The 23,708-nt window shown below is 38.2% G+C and overlaps 1 protein-coding gene across 17 annotated transcripts in view; it reads left to right on the forward strand.

The window, feature by feature from the left end:
• The first annotated feature begins 9,818 nt into the window (after positions 1-9,818).
• LOC104105109 (eIF-2-alpha kinase GCN2) overlaps positions 9,819-23,708 on the forward strand; it is a 78,221-nt gene continuing 64,331 nt past the window's right edge. For 4 of the 17 annotated variants that reach the window (XR_011410817.1, XM_070184376.1, XM_070184375.1 and 1 more), the window contains exons 1-12: positions 9,828-10,119; positions 11,563-11,631; positions 11,715-11,774; positions 11,882-11,987; positions 18,222-18,257; positions 18,424-18,528; positions 18,760-19,173; positions 19,766-19,903; positions 20,188-20,274; positions 20,409-20,495; positions 20,599-20,713; positions 21,796-21,913. Coding sequence is in view for 12 of the 17 variants with exons in the window: in XM_070184376.1 (XP_070040477.1) it covers positions 9,986-10,119; positions 11,563-11,631; positions 11,715-11,774; positions 11,882-11,987; positions 18,222-18,257; positions 18,424-18,528; positions 18,760-19,173; positions 19,766-19,903; positions 20,188-20,274; positions 20,409-20,495; positions 20,599-20,713; positions 21,796-21,913 (1,469 nt within the window). In the remaining 5 variants the exon portion in view is untranslated. Of the gene's footprint in view, positions 10,120-11,562; positions 11,632-11,714; positions 11,775-11,881; positions 11,988-15,442; positions 15,490-18,012; positions 18,268-18,423; positions 18,529-18,759; positions 19,174-19,765; positions 19,904-20,187; positions 20,275-20,408; positions 20,496-20,598; positions 20,714-21,795; positions 21,914-23,708 lie in introns of those variants that run through there. The other 13 variants (XR_011410815.1, XR_011410816.1, XM_070184374.1 and 10 more) reach the window with 11 other exon arrangements.

Genomic DNA, 23,708 nt, shown 5'->3' on the forward strand with positions numbered 1-23,708 from the left:
CGGGGATGAGGTCCGCTAAACTAAATCGCTCCACTGACCTGATTTTTACCCTTTTTGCATACATAATAAGCATACCCCCTATCCTTCTTCCAGGCCTCCATGGCAGGAGTAACAATCTTTGTACTTGCTTGATGTATGGGCCTTTTGAATTCCCTAAGCCCGCCACCCCTAACACGTTCCTGAGCATACTCATAAAACGACGCCAAATGTTCCTTCCTACATATCAGGAAGATTAGGATGGGTGTACCCAACCTGGGGCATTTGTTCTTCTTGTTCCCCCTCTCTCGACAACCATAACATATTTCAAGAGTCATCCAACATCTCCCCAAGTGGAACTTCTTACAAATCAAACATTCATGCTTATTAGTACAAACAACCCTCTTTCGTTTCTTAGGTGCTCGCATCACATGATCTGGTGGCACGGTGACACTAATAGGAACAAGGGTACTTTCCCTAGCAACTAGTTGTTCCAATCCGTCCACGACTCAGACCTATTCTCCCAACAAACTCTTGTTCAATCTCCCCCAGATTCAATGGCAGAGTCACTCCCTCCTTGCTGCTTCGAATTCGTGGGCTACTCATCTAGAAGAGAAGACATGATGAGGAAATTTAGCTTCCTATCTTAAGCTCTATCACACGATCTTCAGTATCAAAGAAGAGTGGCATTCCTAAATGTTCAAGTAGCCTCCTAATTATAGATGTGGTCGACAACACACCGATAAGAAGGACTCTACTAGACACGACTCTAAGACATCCTAAAACCCTTTAAAACCTTAGGCTCTGATACCAAGTTTGTCATGCCCCAACCTCGGGGAGCGCGACCGGCGCCCAACCGAGATACCCCGGTCAAGAAAGCCTACTTGATGCCTTCTACCCAACCTTACCCATGAACAATATAAGAATCAGTAATAAGAGATAGATATGAGAAGAGTAAAGAGTTCCACATTCTTTTTCCATTATTCAAAAGAGATTCCTTTTACAATTTCCAAACTATCACAAGTTCATAATTACGAGAGAAAATATGTTTGCCAAATACCAACACTTCTAGTTCATTACCCAACATCGAACACCACCCACAATATGTCTACGGAGCCTCTAAGTATAACAGAAGGGTAATATGAAAGTGCCGGTGACAAGGCCCCGGCTATACCTCAAAACACTATGTACCATGTCAAGTGACATAAGGCCCGGAACAGAATAGGGCTCATCAAAACCTGTTGAGTTACGGGTAACTGCTAATGAGGATCAATTTTGCCTGCTGACGAACCACCTGCATCAATTAAAGATGCAACGCCCACGGCAAAAGGGACATTAGTACATATGGAATAGTAATAGTATGTAAGGTTAAACACCATCTCAAAGAATTGAGTAACAGTACAAGGAGAAACAACATAAGATCAATGAGAGCCTCAAACAATATAAAAGCATCGAGTTAAGAAGAAGATAACTTTTTCCAAGTAAATATCATTATTTTTAAGTTGGGAGATCTTTAGCACTGATATACCACCGTGTCTTTAGCACGGAGTTCGATCACGGCCCGAGCGGCTAAGGCATCTCACCCAAAAATATCCAATCACAATACCACCGTACTTTTAGCATGGAGTCTGATATCAGCCCGATCGGTTAAGCCGTCTCACCCTAAGACATCCCACCACAAAACCACCTTGGGTGAAGCATGACGTCCGATCTCGACCCGATTGGCTAGGTCGTTTCCATACATGTGCCGTGTGAGTCGACATCCAATCCTAGGCTAGCAATAATCCCATACCAATCAAGGGGAAAAATCTCAACACATCAATCTTTAAGGGGAAACAATCTCAACCCATCAGTACGGGGATTTATCCTTCAATCATACCTACACCGGCATGTGTAGTTTCGGGGTTAGGTTGTTTCAACCTACCCTTCCTCGGTGACAAACGATACTCCCAAAAATATTTTTGTTTTGCACACAAAAGGAAACAGAAAAAAAAATACATTCACCTCATAACCTTTCACACCATACATATAGCTTCATTAGTACTTTCCCCCACTCACAACATTATTATTTCATTGGCAATCTTGGCCATACATATGATACTTCATTCATGGCACGGTGGTCGTATCTCATATTTTACACTTTCATTTCTTTACTTTCATGGGTCATCATCATAAACATCAGCATATAGAATATTCTGGAAATCATAACTCTAAGTTCATTAGTAATGAAGGTTTTAAACGCAATGGATTTCTTTCCACAGAAATGGACCAAGATGATTAGCAATCAAACCACAAGTTAAAATAATAAACGAGTGACCCATCATTTATTATTGACATACTCTTCCACAAAAAGGCAATATACAATTTCAACTCATGAATATGTAAGAACTCAAAACACATTAGAAATACTTACAAAGCATAGCATGGTGATTTACGACTGAAAGAATGGTTCAAATTATAGGCATTAATATAAAAACAACCACATTTGAACATGACATGAGTACATAAGCTTTTAGGCAAATCTATTTTCGGAATCAATTTGGAACAGTTGAATCAAGGCTCATTTCATAAACTTTCACACATCATTTTATTTCATTGGCACTATTGGCCACAAGTATAACTTTCATTCTTGGCATGGTGGCCACACTTTATATCTCCAACTCACTTCTTTCACTTTCAAGCATCTTTATAGATTATCAATAATAAGAGCATTTGAAATCAAGGCCTTTATTATATATATGAGCAATAGGAGTCTTAGGCGCATTGAGTTTTCTTTCCAAGTTAAGCATAATAGACTTTCATTTGAAACACGAGTTGAAGTCTTAACATTTTAATACATAAAACATACTTAACACATTCTCGAAGAGATCATAATAAGGTAGGAGCAATTGGTACACGTTTTGAAAATATACATCTTTCAACACAACACTTAGTTGGGATAACCGAATTTATTAGGAAAAACTCGGGACATGGAAATTAGGAATCTGGACCAACCATACTTGAAACTTACGGGAACATCATGGAATTAGATTCTAAGATAGAAGTTTAGACAATATACCTTTTTGAGCTTTCCTTATATTATTAAAAGTCCCAATACTCCTAGCAACCTCAATCTATAGAAACATAACAAAATTTAACCATAGTTGGGAAAGTGTTCTTAGATTTATCCCATTTTGACATTTTATCAAATGTCTAATATGCGAAATCGATTACAAGGTCCCATAATAGAAATTCCTCTACCCTCACCATGAATTTTCAAGCAACCAACAAATATACAATATCCCTACAACACCCATCAACCATCATTAGTCACATACATGCCCAACTATTTGCTTCAAACCCACCAAAATCATATTTCCTAGTCTTTACATACTCCCAAATTCGAGATTGAGGGATTATAGATTACCAGTCACCATCCCACAATCCCTACCATGATAACATCCTGCTTAAACCCATTATTAAACTTTGCATAAAATCTAGGGATGAAGTCTTACCTTGTAAGTAGAAGGTGTTGTGAGTTTCCCTCTTGAATTCCCAAGGTTTGTACAAGAATTGGAGAGTATAATTTGATAGAGCTTCTCTCTCTCTATCTCTCTCTCTCTCTCTCTCTCTCTCTCTCTCTCTAAATCGATACCCTCACTCTAAAATATCAAGTTATATCTTATAAAATGACCCCTTAAGGCCTTATGTCAAAATAGGGTCGGATAAGAAAATTCCCAAAAATAACTCCATGATGTCAAATATGTGATGCAATTGTGTGGTAACAGAATAGGTATGTGGCGAGCAGAATGGCCACAAAATGGTTTGTCAATTCCGCGATGCCATCTCGTAGCAGCATAATGGTTATGCGGCCAGCAGAATGGCCACAAAATAGTTTTCAAATTTGAGTTGCTTCTGATTCATTCCGTGGTGATTCCGTGGTGATTCCGTGGTCAGCGAAATAGATCCGCTATAGCATAATGGACCATAGAATTGTCATTTTCTACAAATTCTTCTACCAACTCCACGATGCATTGCACAATCCAAAAATCCGGTTTGTGGCACATTAGCTTACCTTGGCACCATAAAAACTTAAATTCTTGGTGAACTTTTACGGGGCCTTACACATAGGCAAGCTAGCAAAGTGGCAAATACTACTGAGTGAATTCGACATCATCTATGTGACTCAAAAGGTAGTCAAGGGGCAAGCATTGGCCGACCATCTAGCGAAGAATCCCATGGATGGAGAATACGAACCATTGAAGATATATTTTCCAGACGAAGAGGTTTCATTCATAGGGGAAGATATCGTAGAAGCTTATGATGGGTGGAGATTGTTTTTCGACGGAGCCACAAACTTCAAATGAGTAAGCATCGGGGTTGTCTTGGTATCAGAAACCAGCCAACACTATTCGGTGTCTGCCAAGCTCAGATTTTTGTGCACTAACAATCTAATGAACATAGATTTATCCTCGTTGCCATTGATTACTTCACCAAATTGGTCGAAGCTTCTTCCTACAAAGCCGTGAAAAAGAAGGTCGTAGCAGATTTTGTCTAAGATTGTAGTGTCTGTCGGTTTGGAGTTCCCGATTCAATCATCACTAACAACGCCACCAACCTCAACAATGATCAGATGCAAGCCATATGTGATACATTCAAGATCAAGTACCGCAATTCTACCACATACATGCATCAGATAAACAGAGTTATAGAAGCCGTCAACAAGAATATTAAGAAGATACAAAGGAAGATGATAGACAACTCAAGCATTGGCATAATAAGCTACCATTCGCCTTTCTTGGATATTGCACAACGGTCCTAACATCAACTAGGAAAACTCCTTATCTACTGGTTTATGGTACTAAAGATGTTATACCCGCTGAGGTAGAAATCCCTTCCTTATAGATCATACATGAAGTCGAGCTAAGTGTAGCAAAATGAGTACAGAATCAATATGATAAGTTGGCTCACATTGACGGAAAAAGAATGAATGCAGTGTGTCACGATCAACTTTACTAGAATGGAAAAAGATATGTAGTGTGTCACGATCAACTTTACTAGAACGAAATGGTAAAGGCTTTCGACAAGAATGTAAGGCCAAGGCAGTTCACACTGGGGCAACTATTTTTGAAGTGAATCTTCCCACATCAGAATGAGGCAAAGGGTAAATTCTCACCAAATTGGTAGGGTCCTTACATGGTTCATCGAGTGTTAATAGGAGGAACACTCATACTAGGGGGAAATGGATGGAGATATATGTAGGCAGCCCTGTAGGTTTGGTCACATTATAATAAAATTTTCATTTTCCTCCATTGTCAATAATTGGGGCAAACTTTAAGTTTCATCAGATCCAATATTGTCGCACCAAGAGTTGCCAGAAGAGTATTATCAGGATGTATATCATAGCTAATCCGTCAGAACTGGGGTATAATTCAAACTTTTGAGGGAGTCCTCAGGATAAGGACGTTGCATTGTCTCAAAGCATGTCACGGTTTATGATTCAACAAAAAAATATCTATTTTTATCATGCATCTTAATAACTGCATTCTATCTCTATTTTGGTAAGTACAAATGATGCATATTTTCAAAAATCAAATATTTATAATAGCCAAATGCTACCGAGGTGAGATCGAAGCATAGAAGTGTCAAGATCATAAGGCAAAATCAGAAGTAGAGATGAGGTGTGGAGTCTAACAGCACGAATCAACCTTCCCCTCAAACTCACCATTTTTCTTTGAATGTGGGAATAAAAGCAGCAGCACTATCAAGGATATCCACAAAGGATACTCGATGAAGTCACTACCCGTACGTGGATAGACGTTGTAGAGCATGAATTCGCCAAGCTAAGTATTGCCTTCTTTCCTTTCTTGCACGAGGCTAAGCTATGCCTCCACACTTGCATAGGGCTAAACACTGCCCTCACTATTTGCATCGGGTTTAGCACGACCATTCTACTAGCATAAGGCTAAGATCTGCCTCCACACTTGCATAGGACTAAACAATGCCCTCATTATTTGCATCGGGTTTAGCACGACCCTTCTACCTGCATGAGGCTAAGCTCTGCCTCCACACCTGTATAGGGCTAAACAATGCCCTCACTATTTGCATCAGGTTTAGCACGACCATTCTACCTGCATGAGGCTAAATCTGCCTTCACGCTTGCATAGGGCCAGGGGTTGCCCTCACTATTTACATAGGGTCGAGCACTGCCCTCCTACTTGCATGAAGCTACACATTGCCTCTACGCCTGTATAGGGCTAAGCGTCGCCCAGACTATTGCATCAGGCCAAGCATGACCCTCTTACTCACGTAAGGTTAATTATCGCCGTCATTACTTGTATGAGGCTAAGCTCTACCTCCATTCTTGCACGGGGTTAAGAGTTTCCCTCTGTCTTGTGAACAATAAAATATTGCTTTATCCATGTATCTCATGGGCTAAAAGATCACCATGTTATCCGAAGGCGTCATAGTCCAAAGACATCATCTTTATAGTCTGAGAACATCATTCCATGGCCTAAGGATCTCGAAGCTGCACATCATTATTCAGAGGAGTCATAGTCCAAGATACTTGAAACTTCATCTCTTAGGGATGACTTGCGAATTAAGCCTCACGTCTATATCCACTCCCCCCGTCACGCCACTGAACTTGCACTCTAAGTACTTTGTCTTAGTCTTGCTTAACTTGAAACCTTTAGACTATAAGGTCTGTCTCCAAACGTCCAACTTCTCGTTAACATCGCCTCACATCTCATCAATCAGTACTATATCATCAGCGAATAACATACACCATGACACCTCCCCTTGAATATAATGCTTCAATACATCCATCACAAAGCAAATACGAACGGGCTAAGCGCAGATCCTTGGTGTAACCCCATCCCAACCGGGAAATGGTCTCCTCCCACAGCCCTCACCACAGTCTTAGCTCCATCATACATATCTTTAATCAGTCTAATGTATGCTATATGAACACCTTTACACTCCAAGCATCTCCAAAGGACCTCCCTATGGACATTGTCGTATGCTTTCTCTAGGTCAATAAACACCATATGCAGATCTTGCTTCCTATCCTTGTACTATTCCACCAACCTCCTAACAAGATGGATGGCTTCTGTAGTCGAATGTCCCGGCATGAAACCGAACTGGTTCTCAGAAATAGACACAGTTCTCCTAACCCTCTCTTCCACCACCCTCTCCCAGACTTTCATAGCGTGATTAAGCAACTTGATACCCCTATAATTGTTACAATTTTCAATATCACCTTTGTTCTTGTACAACGTAATCATCGTACTCCACCTTCACTCCTCGGGCATATTCTTCGTCCTAAAAATAATGTTACATAGCCCAGACAACCACTCCAAGCCAGCCCTACCCGTATACCTCCAGAATTCAACCAGGATCTCATCTGTCCCGGTCGCTTTGCCCATGCTAATTTTATGCACCGCCCCCTGTGACCTCCTCAAAACTAAAATGCCTACAATACCTAAAATCATAACAACTCGCGGAGTGCTCCAAATTGCCCAGCACAATGTTCCTATCCCTCCTCATAATTCAAGAGTCCATGGAAGTAGGTCTGCCACCTTCGCTTGATCCGTGCCTCTTCCATTAAAACTCTAACCTCCTCATCTTTGATGCACCTCACTTGGTCAAGATCACAAGCCTTCCTCTCTCTCACCTTAGCCTCGTCCTCGAGTCTAAAGGCACCACAAATGGCACAAGATCGGCATCCATGATTTTGTTGCACTCATATTCTCCAGGCTCTAAGTTGCATTTTTCTAACCTATCAAATAGCTTCATCATGTTGTAACAAACTTTAGCATGTGGCCGGACTAAATCCCACTTTCTCAATTGTAACTTTGTACCAATATTTCTAAAACGAGTCCTCTTAAATTGATTTTTAAACACTAATCCATAACCATAAGTTATTTCTTTTGATCTTCAAGAATCTTGAACTTCTCCATGTCAATGTGGTGCTTATGGGATATGCCCAAAAAGTCGATTTAGTACCACGAAAACCCATAGAAGAATCAAATTCAAGTACCTTTGGATCTATCTTGGAAATCGAAGTATATCTTCTTGAGAATTCATCAGCAACAACACTCTCATATTTAACTAGATCATAACCATTAATGAAATTTGTATTGAGATCTCCTTATCTTACATATTCTTGAAAATATTCGTCCTTTAGGGGCAAGAAAAAAGCTGGCGCAAAATATGAACTCAAACCCTCAGTTATGGACTCCTTTTTAAGCAACCTTTTCTCTCGTGTTTGCAAAATTTCATGAACTTCTAGATTAATGCAATATGTTGCCTCGTTTGGAAGGATAGAATCAACAATCAAATTAATATTATGTTGAGCATCTCTATTAGGTAAAAAGCTAAGCTCACATATGGGATGCTCCAACGGATCATCATCAAACTTCGGAGGTAAATCCTCAACTTGTAGATGCAGTTCATGCTCCTCCTCATTTATTGGAACAACGTTCAAAGACTTTTCTCTATTGATTGGACCAATTATTTGTAATTTGGTCAGAAAAGAATCATCATTGAGCTTCAGATTTTTAGCAATTTCTTCGAGATTCAATGGTACTAAAATAATCTTACGTTCATCCTTTGTAGAAGAATAGGTGTTAAGGTCTTCATCATATTTAGCACACTTATCATACACCCATGGTCTTCCAAGTAATAAGTGACAAACATCCATCTTCACTACATCACACCAAATCTGGTGTTTATAGATATTGCCAATAGAAAAAGATACTAGGCATTGACGAGTTACCTCTAAACCATCATCATCATCTCCAACTTCAATGCTATAAGGATATAGATGAAGTTTGGTTGACAAGCCGAGTTTGGAAACCATCTTTTCAGAAACGATATTTATGTGACTCCCACAATCAATGATCAACGAACAAACTTTTTCATAGGAGGTACATCTAGTGTGGAAAAGAGATTTATGTTGTCTCGTTTCTTAATCTTCTTGAACCCAACGACCTTTTCTTGCTTGCATATTAGGTTCACCACCTGCTGCTCTAATACCAAATTGATGTGATTCTTCGAGTTAACAAAGAACCAACCGACCAGGATCAAGATCTTGAAACGAAAACGTAGTTTGTGGACCGGTTTCAAGAAACAACGTATCTCAAGTTTTAGGACTCAGAATCTCATGATTCAAAAACGAGGTGAAAAATGACGATCTGAACTACAAGAAAGACTAGTTACTCATTCAAAATAAGTAAATATTGATGCTGCACCAGTTCAATGAAAGATATGATTCTATGATATCAAAAGAACGAATTTAGATCAAGAAACGTGTTCTTGAAAGATCAAGAACTAAACAAGTTTCTAAAGTCACCACTTGGAATTTATTATATCTTTATAACAATTCAATTTGTAAGTGATTTTAAGGATACGCGGATTAATTTGATACAAAACGATAACTTGAGTTAGATTGAACAAATAAAGATATAGTAAATTCAAACCACGTGAGGAGGAGGATTCCAGTCTTAGTGAAATATTCACCCTCGATCCGGGTTCACAATAGCGAGTACTGATGAACAAGAAAAAGAGCTATGAATAAGAGTGAAAATAATAGTGTATTGCTTTGGGATGCGTGTTATAATGTGTTTAATGAATAGTTAGACCCCTTTATGTAGTACGAGAATCCTATTTTAGGTACAATTATGTAAAAGTTAAAAAATATTCTGTTTAACTAATTGATTATTTTCCATCGATACGTGCTGACATTCATGTCGTGATATCCGACCATTCTATTACGGCCTTGTGTTGGTGGTGCTTGGTTGCGTGACAACGCTTTCCAAAGTCTTTTGGACGTGGATCGATCCCGGATTATAACCCCAATATTATCGAGGGAGGCGTCATGCCCGACCCTAACTCGGTGAGACCTTGCCTCGATTTAGGTGGAGCCCGATTTTACCATTATACAAAGCTAAAGCGTTAAAGGAAAAGAAGATAGAAGGACCACGATCGAACTGCTCAATTGTTGGCCTCCATTCGGGCAAATCTCAGGATGGGGCAAAGTTCAAAGAAGAAGAAGAGGAAGAGTGGTGGAGTAGGGCGGCGCAACAAGTCATCCAAATCCAAAGATCACAATTCGATTGGTGACGGTAATTCTGAATTGCTTGCCGAAGAGCTCACTGCATTGTAAGCTTATACTTCTTTAACTCAACTCACCTATTGATTACAAAAAGGATTAAAACTGTTGTATAAATGAGTGTCTTGGTCAAATGCCCTAGCAAGGGCAGTAAAGAGTAACTACTTTCCAGGAACACTGTCAATACAACCTTCATATTGAGGTTGTGGTATTCTCTACAGTTTGTCCCAGTATCAATAAGACTTACTAATAACTAGGATCTATATAGTGGTAAAGTTGTAATATTGATCCTTCTATGAATCTGACAATTGCAGATTACTATTTTACACTAATTGGACCGTAATCTTCCGGATTATCTTTACTTGCTATTTACTCAAGAAATATTAACTAACTGTTTCGAAGCATGCCTGCAGACTTTAATGGAATTTCTAGGGACGAATCAGATTTGAAATTGGATTTATCCTCCTTGTATTCGAAAGCCAAATCCCAGGCGCGACCTGGCACTGACTAGTGATTAGATTCATTCCTGTCCTGTCTATGAAATGGTGTACTGTGCTCTCTTTCCTCACCATTTTTGTCCAATTTAAAATGTTGTACTGGAGTGACGGGCCATTATAGACATAGCTATCTTGATGTATTGTAATAGCTTTGGTGGAGATATCAACAGGACCCTCTTCTTTCCTTAATATGGAACATTCTTTTCTTTTTTCCGGGTCTCTTGTCAAGGATTTTGACAAAATATCCTTCGAAAACGAAAAGAGTAGAACTGGTGAATAATGCTATAAAATTTTGTTTTTGTCTCCATTGATTTTCTCGAGGGAAAAAGGATATGTGATTCCACAGAAGGGATGCATCTGAACACAAAAAGGAGTAAATCCCTAACCAAGGTTTATGCAGAGTCAACAAAGGAGTGTCAGTCCAAACTGTTCATTCACTCGTCTATTTGAGTGCTCAAATATTTGCCCTTAACAGCAAAATGTTTCGAGTATGGAATAAACTCTTTTATGCTACTGAATGTACGTCATCTATCGGCCATATTTTCTATGATAAAGTATGTGGAGAGTAATTGCTCGACCTGTCCAATTCAGGTCCCTGGTTTTATGAAATATTCTGGAATGTTCCTTATTTTATGCTGGCATAGCCCAGCCTATTCCAATTCTATTACTCTGTAGCTTTTTTCCAAATGCAATTTTAACAATTGTTTGGTGCATTTTCCAGGAATGGGATGACTAAAATTTTGTAGAGCATCTTCTGCTAATTATATGCGTGTGGGGAAATAGCATGATTTTCTTTGCATCTATTTGGTGCAAATCAGTTGCATAATTAGTAGTTTATCTTTTGCTGAATTATACTGAGATTGAGAAGCTATAGTGTTTTTGGCCTTCCAGTTCTCTATTTTTCTCTACTCTAACCTTTCTTCAATTGATAATTTATCTAGAAAGAAATATTTATTTCTATACATGGCCTTACTCATTGATTCACGGAATGTTTAGGTGTGCCATATTTCAAGAAGATTGTGAAGTTGTTTCAGAGTCACCTTCACAGCTTCATATCAAGCTCAGGTTTTGGACATTAGAAATACTCATAAAACTCCACTGTACTGTCTTTATTCGTTTGTACCAAAGTTCTACGCATGAATTAACAGGCCATACTCAAAGGATGCTGGCTATGAAGATTCAGATGTGTCAGCTATTCTTTCAGTGAGGTTAACAGGCTGCACTTTTATGTGCCTTTTTGTGCTCTGTTGTCTATTCTTTTCTGGGTATTCATTTCTTCTAATTTCATCCTGTCTTTGTTCCTTTTATATTTTAGGTGTTTGCCTGGGTATCCATACAAGACCCCAAAGCTTCAGATAATACCAGAGAAAGGTTTATCCAAAGCTGACGCTAACAACCTTTTGTCTTTGCTTTATGATCAGGTAGAGAATGGCTTTTAATTAGTAACACTGTCATCTTTTCCCAACTCGTATCGTTGTTATTGTTGGTTCAGTCCGACTACTTGCTTTTATGCTTAGTTGGGAGTCATTGCATTTAGGAATTTCAGACTAAAACTCCCAGCAAGATGGAAATAAAGCTGATGATTGGCATATTTAATAGGCTTAGAGTTTATGCTGTACTAAATTGTGCGGCTAAAAATAAGTACAAATTGCACTATGATATTCTACTGAATTGACAGATGCCAAAAAATGGGAGACCGAGGGGCTGTAGTTGCTGTGAGCTACGATCAATCATTCAAATCAATAAACTACCCCTCAATCCCTAAGAAAGTTGGGTTTGACAACATGAATTCTCCGTTACTATTCCACTTTATTCGTTTAAATGAAGTTTAATACATAATACATATTTGAAAGGTTAAATTGGTTAATTATTGAAAGACTCAAAAGTCGAATCCAAATCTGGGGTGGGGGGTTGAAATAGATTCATTCAAGTACTATTTTGCTTATGGAAGGTTCTTGCTTCCATTTCATTTTCCTACAAGGCTTCATCTTGCCCAAAGTGTATGCTTGACAATATTGTTTCCTTTCTGTTCCCTGTCATTCTGATCCTTTCCCTTTGTATTTAGGATTAAGTTCTATTTGTACAAGTGCTTTTCTACTAATACAATATCTTTCTCTTACCTCAATCCTTTTATGCGGAGTGACCTATAACAATTGTCTGCCACATGCTAATCACCTATGTTGATAACAATTGAAATACAAGAACAAGGGAAGATCAAAGCACGTAAAAGAGATAGAAGTTAGACACAAAGCTTAATAAGATACCGTCATTAGTTAGAATTAGAAGACAATCCTAATCACCTCTACTAGAATCAAGTATGCACCTATACAAGTAAAATCCTCAAAAGATTGATCACTCTTGCAAATTCTATGGCAAATCAAGTAGCAATTAAGAGATCACCTAAGAAATTCTCACTAAATTCAAACTAAAAGTCATACTAACTTTTGTCCAAGCTAAGGAAATGAACAAGGGCTTTAGAGTTTATAGCTAGGTTAATTATTTACATAGATTGCCCAAAATAACCCAAATGATGTGATTTTTCGAGTTAACAAAGAACCAACCGACCAGGATCAAGATCTTGAAACGAAAACGTAGTTTGTGGACCAGTTTCAAGAAACAACATATCTCAAGTTTTAGGACTCGAAATCTGATGATTCAAAAACGAGGTGAAAGATGACGATCTGAACTACAAGAAAGACTAGTTACTCATTCAAAACAAGTAAATATTGATGCTGCACCAGTTCAATGAAAGTTATGATTCTATGATATCAAAAGAACGAATTTAGATCAAGAAACGTGTTCTTGAAAGATTAAGAACTAAACAAGTTCCTAAAGTCACCACTTGGAATCAATTAACGTGCACACACAATTGAAAACAAGATAAAGACTATCACCACCTTGCTTGGAACCAAAAACAAGGATAAAGAAGACAAAATAGAGAAAAACACTATATTGTAAAACTAGGGGAATTTCTACTCTACAAGGCATGAGAATCCTTTATATAGGCATATGGTCTCTTCTTTGATGACTACAATTCCTATTCTAATAAGGAAATAAAATCTCTAAAGACAAGGAAAGTAAAATCCCTATTCCACAAGGAAAATAAACTAGAATCCTACTAAAAGGAAAATCCTTATTCTAAAAGGAATAAAATAAATCATATTTTAAAAATCTGCTACATCTGGAAGACGTAGGCGACCCCTATATCTTAGAACTTCATCTCCCTTGAGCTCTAACAATGGCTTCTTCTGCTGTGGAACTCGCTTTCTCAACTCGACCAACTCTGGGTCCTCGTACTGCCTCTCCTTTACTTTAGCTGTGAGAGATGATTTTGCAGTATTTTGGAATACAACTCCACCATCGTCAGAGTCTACTAACTGAACCCCAAAACAAGCCAATTGATGAATCTCTCTAGTTAATTGTCTTTTTTCGGACTCTACACGTGCTAAGCTACCCATAGATCGTCGACATAAGGCATCTGCTACCACATTAGCTTTGCCTGAATGGTAGAGAATGTTAACATCGTAATATTTCAATAACTCAAGCCATCGCCTCTGTCGCAAATTCAATTCTTTCTGCTTGAAGATATATTGCAAGCTTTTATGATCTGTAAATACATCAACACGAACGCCATATAAATAATGCCGCCATATCTTAAGTGCATGGACAACTGCAGCTAATTCGAGGTCGTGGTTCGGATAATTCCACTCGTGCTTCCATAACTACCTTGAAGCATACGCAATTACCTTCCCATGTTGCATCAGGACACATCCTAACCCGACACCTGAGGCATCACAATACATGGCATAACCATCTGGAAGTGCTAGAACTGGCACTGAGGTCAACCTGTTCTTAAGCTCTTGAAAACTCTGCTCGCAAGCCTCTGTCCACTGAAACTTAGTTGCTTTCTGTGTCAACTTTGTCAATGGTGACGAAAGGGAAGAAAAACCCTCTACGAACATCCAGTAGTATCCTGCTAAGCCTAGAAAGCTATGAACCTATGTCGAGAATCTTGGCTTCTTGAAATCAATCTTGAGCTTCTTGGACTTCTTGCGCTTCTTGAAATTAAGTCCATATGTTTCGACTTGAGCTCTAAAACATGATCTTGGCCAAAATTAATAAATTTTAACATAGATTCTTCATTTTCATCATTCTCCCCTGGTTGAGATAGACTCGTCCTCGAGTCTAAAGGCTCCACAAATAGCACAAGATCGACAACTTCCATGATTTTGTTGAACTCATATTCTCCAGGCTCTAAGTTGCATTTTTCTAACCTATCAAAAAGCTTCATCCTGTTGTAACAAACTTTAGCATGTGGCCGAACTAAATCCCACTTTCTCAATCGTAACTTTGTACCAATATTTCTAAAACGAGTCCTCTTAAATCGATTTTTAAACACTAATCCATAACCATAAGTTATTTTCTTTTGATCTTCAAGAATCTTGAACTTCTCTATGTCAATGTGGTGCTTATAGGATATGCCCAAAAAAGTCGATTTAGTACCACGAAAACCCATAGAAGAATCAAATTCAAGTACCTTTGGATCTTTCTTGGAAATCGAAGTATATCTTCTTGAGAATTCATCAGCAACAACGCTATCATATTTAACTAGATCATAACAATTAATGGAATTTGTGTTGAGATCTCTTTATCTTGCATATTCTTGAAAATATTCGTCCTTTAGGGGCAAGAAAAAAGCTGGCACAAAATATGAACTCAAACCCTCAGTTATGGACTCCTTTTTAAGCAACCTTTTCTCTTGTGTTTGCAAAATTTCATGAACTTCTAGATTAATGCAATATGTTGCCTCGTTTGGAAGGATATAATCAACAATCAAATTAATATTATGTTGAGCATCTCTATTAGGTGAAAAGTTAAGCTCACATATGGGATGCTCCAACGGGTCATCATCAAACTTCGGAGGTAAATCCTCAACTAGTAGATGCAGTTCATGCTCCTCCTCCTTTATTGGAACAACGTTCAAAGACTTTTCTCTATTGATTGGACCAATTATTTGTAATTTGGTCAGAAAAGAATCATCATTGAGCTTCAGATTTTTAACAATTTCTTTGAGATTCAATGGTACTAAAATAATCTTACGTTCATCCTTTGTAGAAGAATAGGTGTTAAGGTTTTCATCATATTTAGCACACCTATCATACACCCATGATCTTCCAAGTAATAAGTGACAAGCATCCAACTTCACTACATCACACCAAATCTGGTCTTTATAGATCTTGCTAATAGAAAAAGATACTAGGCATTGACGAGTTACCTCTAAACCATCATCATCTTCAACTTCAATGCTGTAAGGATATGGATGAGGTTTGGTTGACAACCCGAGTTTGGAAACCATCTCTTCAGAAACAATATTTATGTGACTCCCACGATCAATGATCAACGAACAAACTTTTCCATGGGAGGTACATCTAGTGTGGAAAAGAGATTTATGTTGTCTCGTTTCTTAATCTTCTTGAACCCAACGACCTTTTCTTGCTTGCATATTAGGTTCACCACCTGCTGCTCTAATACCAAATTGATGTGATTCTTCGAGTTAACAAAGAACCAACCGACTAGGATTAAGATCTTGAAACGAAAACGTAGTTTGTGGACCGGCTTCAAGAAACAACGTATCTCAAGTTTTAGGACTTGGAATCTGATGATTCAAAAACAAGGTGAAGGATGATGATCTGAACTACAAGAAAGACTAGTTATTCATTCAAAACAAGTAAATATTGATGCTGCACCAGTTCAATGAAAGTTATGATTCTATGATATCAAAAGAACGAATTTAGATCAAGAAATGTGTTCTTAAAAACGTGTTCTTGAAAGATCAAGAACTAAACAAGTTCCTAAAGTCATCACGTGGAATCAATTAACGTGATAAAGAAACACCACACGCAATTGAAAACAAGATAAAGACTATCACCACCTTGCTTGGAACCAAAAACAAGGATAAAGAAGACAAAATAGAGAAAAACACTCTATTGTAAAACTAGGGCAAACCTCAAAAACGTGAATTTCTACTCTACAAGGCATGAAAACCCTTTATATAGGCCTAGGATCTCTTCTTTGATGACTACAATTCCTATTCTATTAAGGAAATAAAATATCTAAAGACAAGGAAAGTAAATCCCTATTCTACGAGGAAAAGAAACTAGAATGAATCTTGGCTTCTTGAAATCAATCTTGAGCTTCTTGGACTTCTTGCGCTTCTTGAAATTAAGTCCATATGTTTCGACTTGAGCTCTAAAACATGATCTTGGCCAAAATTAATAAAATTTAACATAGATTCTTCATTTTCATCACCAAAGATAGCCTTAAAACATCATTAGCCATTTTGGATAAAAACCATCTCTCCACAAGTATCTCTGCTATCGCGGTCAAGCTAAGTTTGACTGGTTTAAGCAATCGCAGCCATGTCTCCGCTATCACGGTCTTCTGCGCCTAGGTGCCCCTCCGTGTTTGCGCCTTGCCTTCTGCGATTGCGGTTCACTAAGTCTTTTTATGGGGTCGCGACTTGAACTCTACGATCGCGGCTCTCTTCTACCGGTTCAGAAACTGCAGCTGCAATTTGTGATCCAAGGCTCTTTTCTACAGCTCCACGCAAAGCTCCCCATCATATCCCTCCTTCCATAGTAGCAATGTATAGTATGAAAGGGACTTCTCTAAATGATTCATTGACGCTCCCAACCTCTTGATCATCATTCCAGCGCCTACAGCTCCTTAGCTTGACACTAACCAAAAAAAAAAAGCTCCTTAGCTTGACTCCTTGTAAAAGGTTTTGTAGGCGTGGCCATGGGCACAGAGTGATCACATGTAGTCCATGCTCCAACATTAGCTTTACTTATTGTTAGGTGTCCCATTTGGTGGAGGGAATGAGATGTTGTCTAGGGCAATCCTCACCGCTTCAGCTCGCTTTTGGCTTGGGTTGGGCCCAAGGTCATTTTTCTTAGCACTTATGATCTTAACTACAATAACAATACCTGATCTGCTGTAGCAGCTGCTGGTTGGTTGCTTTCTCAATATCCGAATGACTGGTTGCTTTCTCTCCTCTTCTCAGGCTTTCCCAGTACAAATATCACTACAATTCCTAGGAACACCTTTGACTCTATGATGAGAATAGTAGTTTGAGAAGATTAACCGTGATATTACGTGCTCAAGGCATGTCTAAAATTCTATGGCTAATATCATTGTTTTATAGGACTATTAAGTGTGGCTTCTAAATTGCGTTCTTTCCAGGTTGTTTTTCTGTGTTTGTACTCTGTTCTTAAGGATATGTTGGTTTTATTAAGATGATAATTGGGTTCTATTGCTGTAATAGTATTAATAAGAAGCATGAATCCTGTTACTTGAAACATAGTCAACATGCAGTACTAAATTGGTGTTTGGTTAGGATAGACATATTTGCTGTATTTCTCAATGCTCACATTTTGGTTAGTGAAGGTTAGTTGCTCGTTGGTCTAAGGAGCTTCTTTTTCCAGTATGTCAACTTCCAGATTTATTTACAACATCCCTACACTTGTGAAACTCGTGCAGGTAGATCAATGAATTTGGAAGTTTTATTACAGTTGATCATTTCCTCTACTCATCGTTGCGTTTAATGAGATGCATAATATCGGGCTTTGCGACTTTCTGTGAATCATTTCATGCAGAGTGTTTTCTGGCTTATCCTCGCATACTTGGTTCAAGTAAATAAAGGTTTACCTGCTTTATTAAAGTAATGTAGGCTGCTAACAAGCATTTTGATGCGCTCATGTCTTTTCTTTTACGGCCTTTGTTTTAACTACACTGAGTTGTTTGGCTAATACCTACAACTTTCGTGTTATCTCACTTATAACTTTTAAACCATCCCAGGCCAGCTCCAATGCTCGAGAAGGGCGTGTAATGATCTACAATTTGGTTGAAGCTGCTCAAGAATTCTTGTCTGAAATTGTTCCACAGGAGCATTTGCATGGATCTGTAAGCTGTCTTGCTTTCATAATTGCTTTTTTAACTGCAGCAAAGTAGTATTCTGTTCCTTTTTCATAGCAGAGCATAGGAAGCACACAACTGTCTCCTCTTTGTTTTAGTTCTTTAATGTGCAATGTTGGTGGTGTACCATTTTAGTTGGAAATGCATGATGCCTAAAAAGTTGATACCATTATCCTAGAGATATTTGGAATTTGTCCAAGTGCATTTTATTTGTTTCAGGTTTCATGCCAGTCGACAGATATTACCAGCCAATTGACTTGTAAGGATGCGACAGCTTCATCTGGCGATACCTGTTCTTTTGGTGGACAATTTGTATATGGCTTTCTAGATCTTTTTAGTGGCTCAGGTGAGTCGTGGCATTGGAGCCTGGGAATGAATGATACTGGTTGCATAGACTCTTTGGTGCAGTCCCATGTATCAGAAGGTCTCACACATGAATATGACAATCAGCAAAAGAAAATTGACCAAATTGTGAAGCCAGCATTGAATGAAGCAGCAAAGCAAGACTCTTTGCGTAAGGCTGAAATGAAATTGGATGATCTTGAAGAAGAGAGTGTAGGCGAGAGTAAAAGTTGTAGTGATTTGAGTAAAAGTTATACGGATGAATCAACTGAAGACCATGTCATGTGCAAGGTAAATTTATACTCCCTCCGTTTTAATTTATATGAACCTATTTCCTTTTAATCCGTGCCAAAAAGAATGACCCCTTTCCATATTTGGAAACAATTTACCTTTATGCAATGATTTATAGCCACACAAAATATATGTGCCTCATTTTACACCACAAGTTCAAAAGTCTTCTCTTTTTTCTTAAACTCCTGGCCAGTCAAAATGTTCACAGAAATTGAAACGGAGGGAGTATAAAAGATTTATTTTTGTTTCTGCTTTTTTGTATACTCCTTGTGTACGGGGACTTTTTTAAGCCCCTTCTTAAATGAAATTTATTACTTTTATCAACAAAAATGAAAGTTTCACTTTTAAAATGGAAAATTTTATCCATTTAGTGGAAAAATAGCTTTTTTTAAAGATTGCACAGGAGCAATCAGTTCAAATCACCGACGTATTAGTCTTTTTCCCTTTTTCGACCTTCTGATGCCAATATTTTATTATCCATTTCTTGCTATATTTTCAGTGGCTAGCTCAATTGTTAGATCTACTGTCGATGTTAAGGATATTTTTGTCCATCTTGAAGGATGTGCTCTCTAACATCACAACTCTCTTACAGAATATTTTTTTGGAAGGGAATATATCAGACAGCGGTGATGCTCAGCGGGAAACTGAACCTAAACCTTCAGAACTGGTGTCCTCTGGATCTCTGGTCCTGGACCATTTACCCCACACTCTAGAAAAAGACCTCATTCTGGTACCTCCCTCTAGCCTAGCATTCTTTTGAAAGTACAAGTGAATTTTTTTTAAATGCTGGAAACAAAACTAAAGCATCTTCTAGTGTTTTTCTGGTTTGGTGTAGAAATGATAAGAGGACAGGATGGAATGGAGGTAATACATTTGGCTCTTGGGTTGGTAGAATATGAAAAGAGCCTAGAGAACTTCTCCTCCTGAATTGTCTTCCACTTCTTATGAAGCCAATTTTTAATTTCATCCCTTTCCGAATTAACTATAAAGATGCTTTAAACTTTGCTTCTTTAGGCACACTTGCTTCGGCTTGCCTGCGGCGCTAAAGGACCGCTATCTGATGCTTTGCCAGAAGTAACATCAGAGCTCTTTGACCTTGGGGTATGATCAACTTAATCTAGTTATTTTTTATGATTTTCTGCTTAAGTTTTTGTTCTTCATTTAATTCACTAGGTCATTACTACAATTAAATCTAATAAAATTTTTATTGCCTCTGAAAATGACTTATCTTTAAGATTGTCTCCAAACGTGTACAAGATTTGGCAAGCAAACCTTCTTCAATTTTTGATGGGACTTTTGATCGTGTTTTTCAAGCACATAAGGTAAAGTTTATTGTTTTTTTCTTGACTGGCTTCTTTTTTGCGTCAGTTGTACGTCCATGTTGTTGACAGTAGTATTGTAATTTCCAACAAATGAACTTAATAGGTGTCATCAAAGCTCTCACAATTTTGGAAAGCTTCATCTGAATTTGAAGGGCAGAATTCTTCACCTCCTCAAAACTCTCGTTATTTGAATGACTTTGAGGAGCTCCAACCCCTAGGTGAGTGAAAGTTTTTCCAGCTTATGTGCTTTTCTCTTATTTCTAACCTTTAGCGATGCATCTATCATTTTGAAGAAAATATAAACTATTAATCGCTGTCACAATAAGCAATTTGTTCTCCTCTATTTTTTATGGTAGTTAAAAAAAGAAAAAAAAGAAAAAAGAGAAATGTATTCGATTTGCTGCACTGCTGCAGTCTCATTCTACAATTGGTGTCTTTGATAAAAACGCCCGATAAACATCCTAGTACGTTTTTTTTATAAAGTAATAAATTTCATTAAAATAAGGGCATAAAACATGCCCGTATATATGAAGTACACCAAAAAGTAAAAAACCTTGCAAAAAGACATGATCTCTAGGAATGACACCCAATCTTTTTGTGATGTTTTGTCAATCCTTAACTGAAAGGCTTGTGAGGAGACCTCATCCAGGTTCATCGCTATAATTTTCTCGCTTGAGTTAATGTTTCTTTTTGTATATTTACGTGAGCCTGTCTTGTTCGAAACCTCCAAAGCAAAATGATAATACGAAATGCACATAAATTATTTGTATATTGAACAGTGCTCATAAGATTAAGCTTCAGAGTTCAGACATTTAGAAACAGTAACACATAAGGTAATATTTGTAGCATCACACTCACTAATGTAGATTTTAAACGTTGTAATGGTGGATGTATGGCTGGGTTGTACAGTTTCTTTTGTAATATCAAAACAGAATGTTGGTAGCCCTCTTTTCCTGGATTTAGCAGGACATTCGCCCTTGTATAGAGGACTGGTTAAGCTGAACCAAGAATAATTTGTGTGTGCAATAATTTTCTTCTTATATAAACTTGGAAACGAGGTCCCTTTTGATATTCATACTCATTTATTATATACAAAATGGGATACGCTTAGACCTAGACCAAAAGTTAGTGGCTTGTAGTGAGACGAGTTTGGGATAGCTTGATCCTAATATTATTCACAGCATTGCTGCACACTCAAATTTATGAGCTCGTTTTGGAATGCCTAATAACCGTCTTCAGTCTTTCCCATGTGCACATTTGTGCTGGTACAAATATGTTTTCCTGATTATTTACATTTTAGGTCAGGGTGGGTTTGGTCACGTTGTGTTGTGCAAGAATAAGCTTGATGGGAGGCAATATGCAGTGAAGAAGATTCGATTAAAGGACAAGAGTCTGCCTTTAAATGACCGTATATTGAGGTTTGTATCCGATGTTGATTCGGCAGATATTAGTGTGACTTTTGTGCAGAAAACTAAGTAGCATTCAATGTTGAACCTTGGTGCTAGAGTGTTAGTACTGTGCTTCATCTTTGTTATTGTCATTGCTCATTTACATGCTTATTCCTTTTTATAAATGCCATAGTTATTCTTACATCTTGTTTTTTGAGTTAGTTTACCTGATTTAATCGGTATCAGTATTATAATTAGAACTGTTGTTTATTCAAGGAACAAAAACTGTATTAGTAGATTATTCATTTTTAAAGTAAATAGATTAACTTTTGATTAATTACTTTACAGTCGCTCTTTTAAATAATCGAAACAGTTGTAACAATTCACCATCTTTGATGTGCTGAAAGTTGGAGAACATGCAATTTTAAACAAGAATATTTGCCAATTATCTAGTTTCCATAATGACTGGCGTACATGGGGTTTGACAGGATGGAAGGCTAGTGTCACTACCATAAACTGGAGGGTCGGAACCGGCAGCCAACAACATAGGGGGTAGGGAGAACCCATATGTGATAATATCTATCATGCATCATCATTGCTCAAATGATTCTCAAAATTTGATGCATAGACCCATAACATGAATACACGTCCCATTAAAGTATTACATCTAATACTCCCACAAGGTCATCATGGAGCTCCTAAAAGTGTCAAAAGCTGAGACGCAACACGTACACAAAAGATAACAAATGTAAAACCACCTAACCACCATGAACGGAGGTGGAGGCCAACCAATCCGTCTGGAACAAGTCGAAGCCACATGTGAGGCTAGCTGATACCTGCTAAAGAATCTGCAGAGCAAAGATAATTGAGTGAAACGAAAAAAAGAAATGAAAAAAGGTATGACAACCCATTATGTCTCATTGGTCACTGCATAAAAGTTGGGACAAGTCCTAGAGAAAACATGACATGCAATTTTATTGGTAAAAAACATTTGAAATCATAAGTCACATTCAGAACTGTTAAGTTACAGCATGTACATAGTGTCCCACATTGGTAGAGGAGTAGTATGTCCTTGTATAGTATAGCTATAAATAAGGCTCTTGTGTTGTATTATTCATTCATTCAATATATATCAATAACATATTTTCTCCCGTGCCTTCTCACATGGTATCAGAGCAATTGTGAGAGATTTATCGCTGTGCATAAATTCCAGCGATTCCGGGAAGAGAAATTAGTCACCGGAAGTCTTTTTCCGGCGACTTTTTAAGGCTGTTTGCGTCTGTTTTATCTCAGTCAGTGTTGTGCAAAATCCAACACTACCACAAGAGTCGTCACTGTCCGGCGACCAAACCCCAGTGAACAACTCCGGCAGAAGCAGCCTCACGCGCCTCCACGCGCCACCAGAAGCTCACGCGCGTGAGCTCACGCGCCGGCGCGTACGACCACTTCCGGCCATTTTTTGAAAATCTTCCTTCAGAACAGTTGGGTCGCCTGGTAATTCCGATCCTACCCCTACTGTTTTCATTTCATTCCGATAACTTTGAGTTTTTTCCGGCAGCTACAGTACTATTCCGGCAGCTACAGTTTTCAGTATTCTGTTTCTGTGTTTTCGTACACTGTTTCAGCAGATTACAGTTGATTCTTTCTCCTATTTGGTAATAATTTGCAACAATGTCTTTGGGATTTGATGCTTTTGGGTCTAGAAACATGAATTCTGGAAACTCTAGTGCTATTATTACCTCAGAACCTCTAATGGGAGGTTCAAACTACTTAGCTTGGGCTTCATCTGTCGAGTTATGGTGTAGAGGTCAAGGTGTTCAAGATC

Source organism: Nicotiana tomentosiformis, chromosome 9 (assembly GCF_000390325.3).
Source record: "Nicotiana tomentosiformis chromosome 9, ASM39032v3, whole genome shotgun sequence".
NCBI lineage: Eukaryota > Viridiplantae > Streptophyta > Magnoliopsida > Solanales > Solanaceae > Nicotiana > Nicotiana tomentosiformis.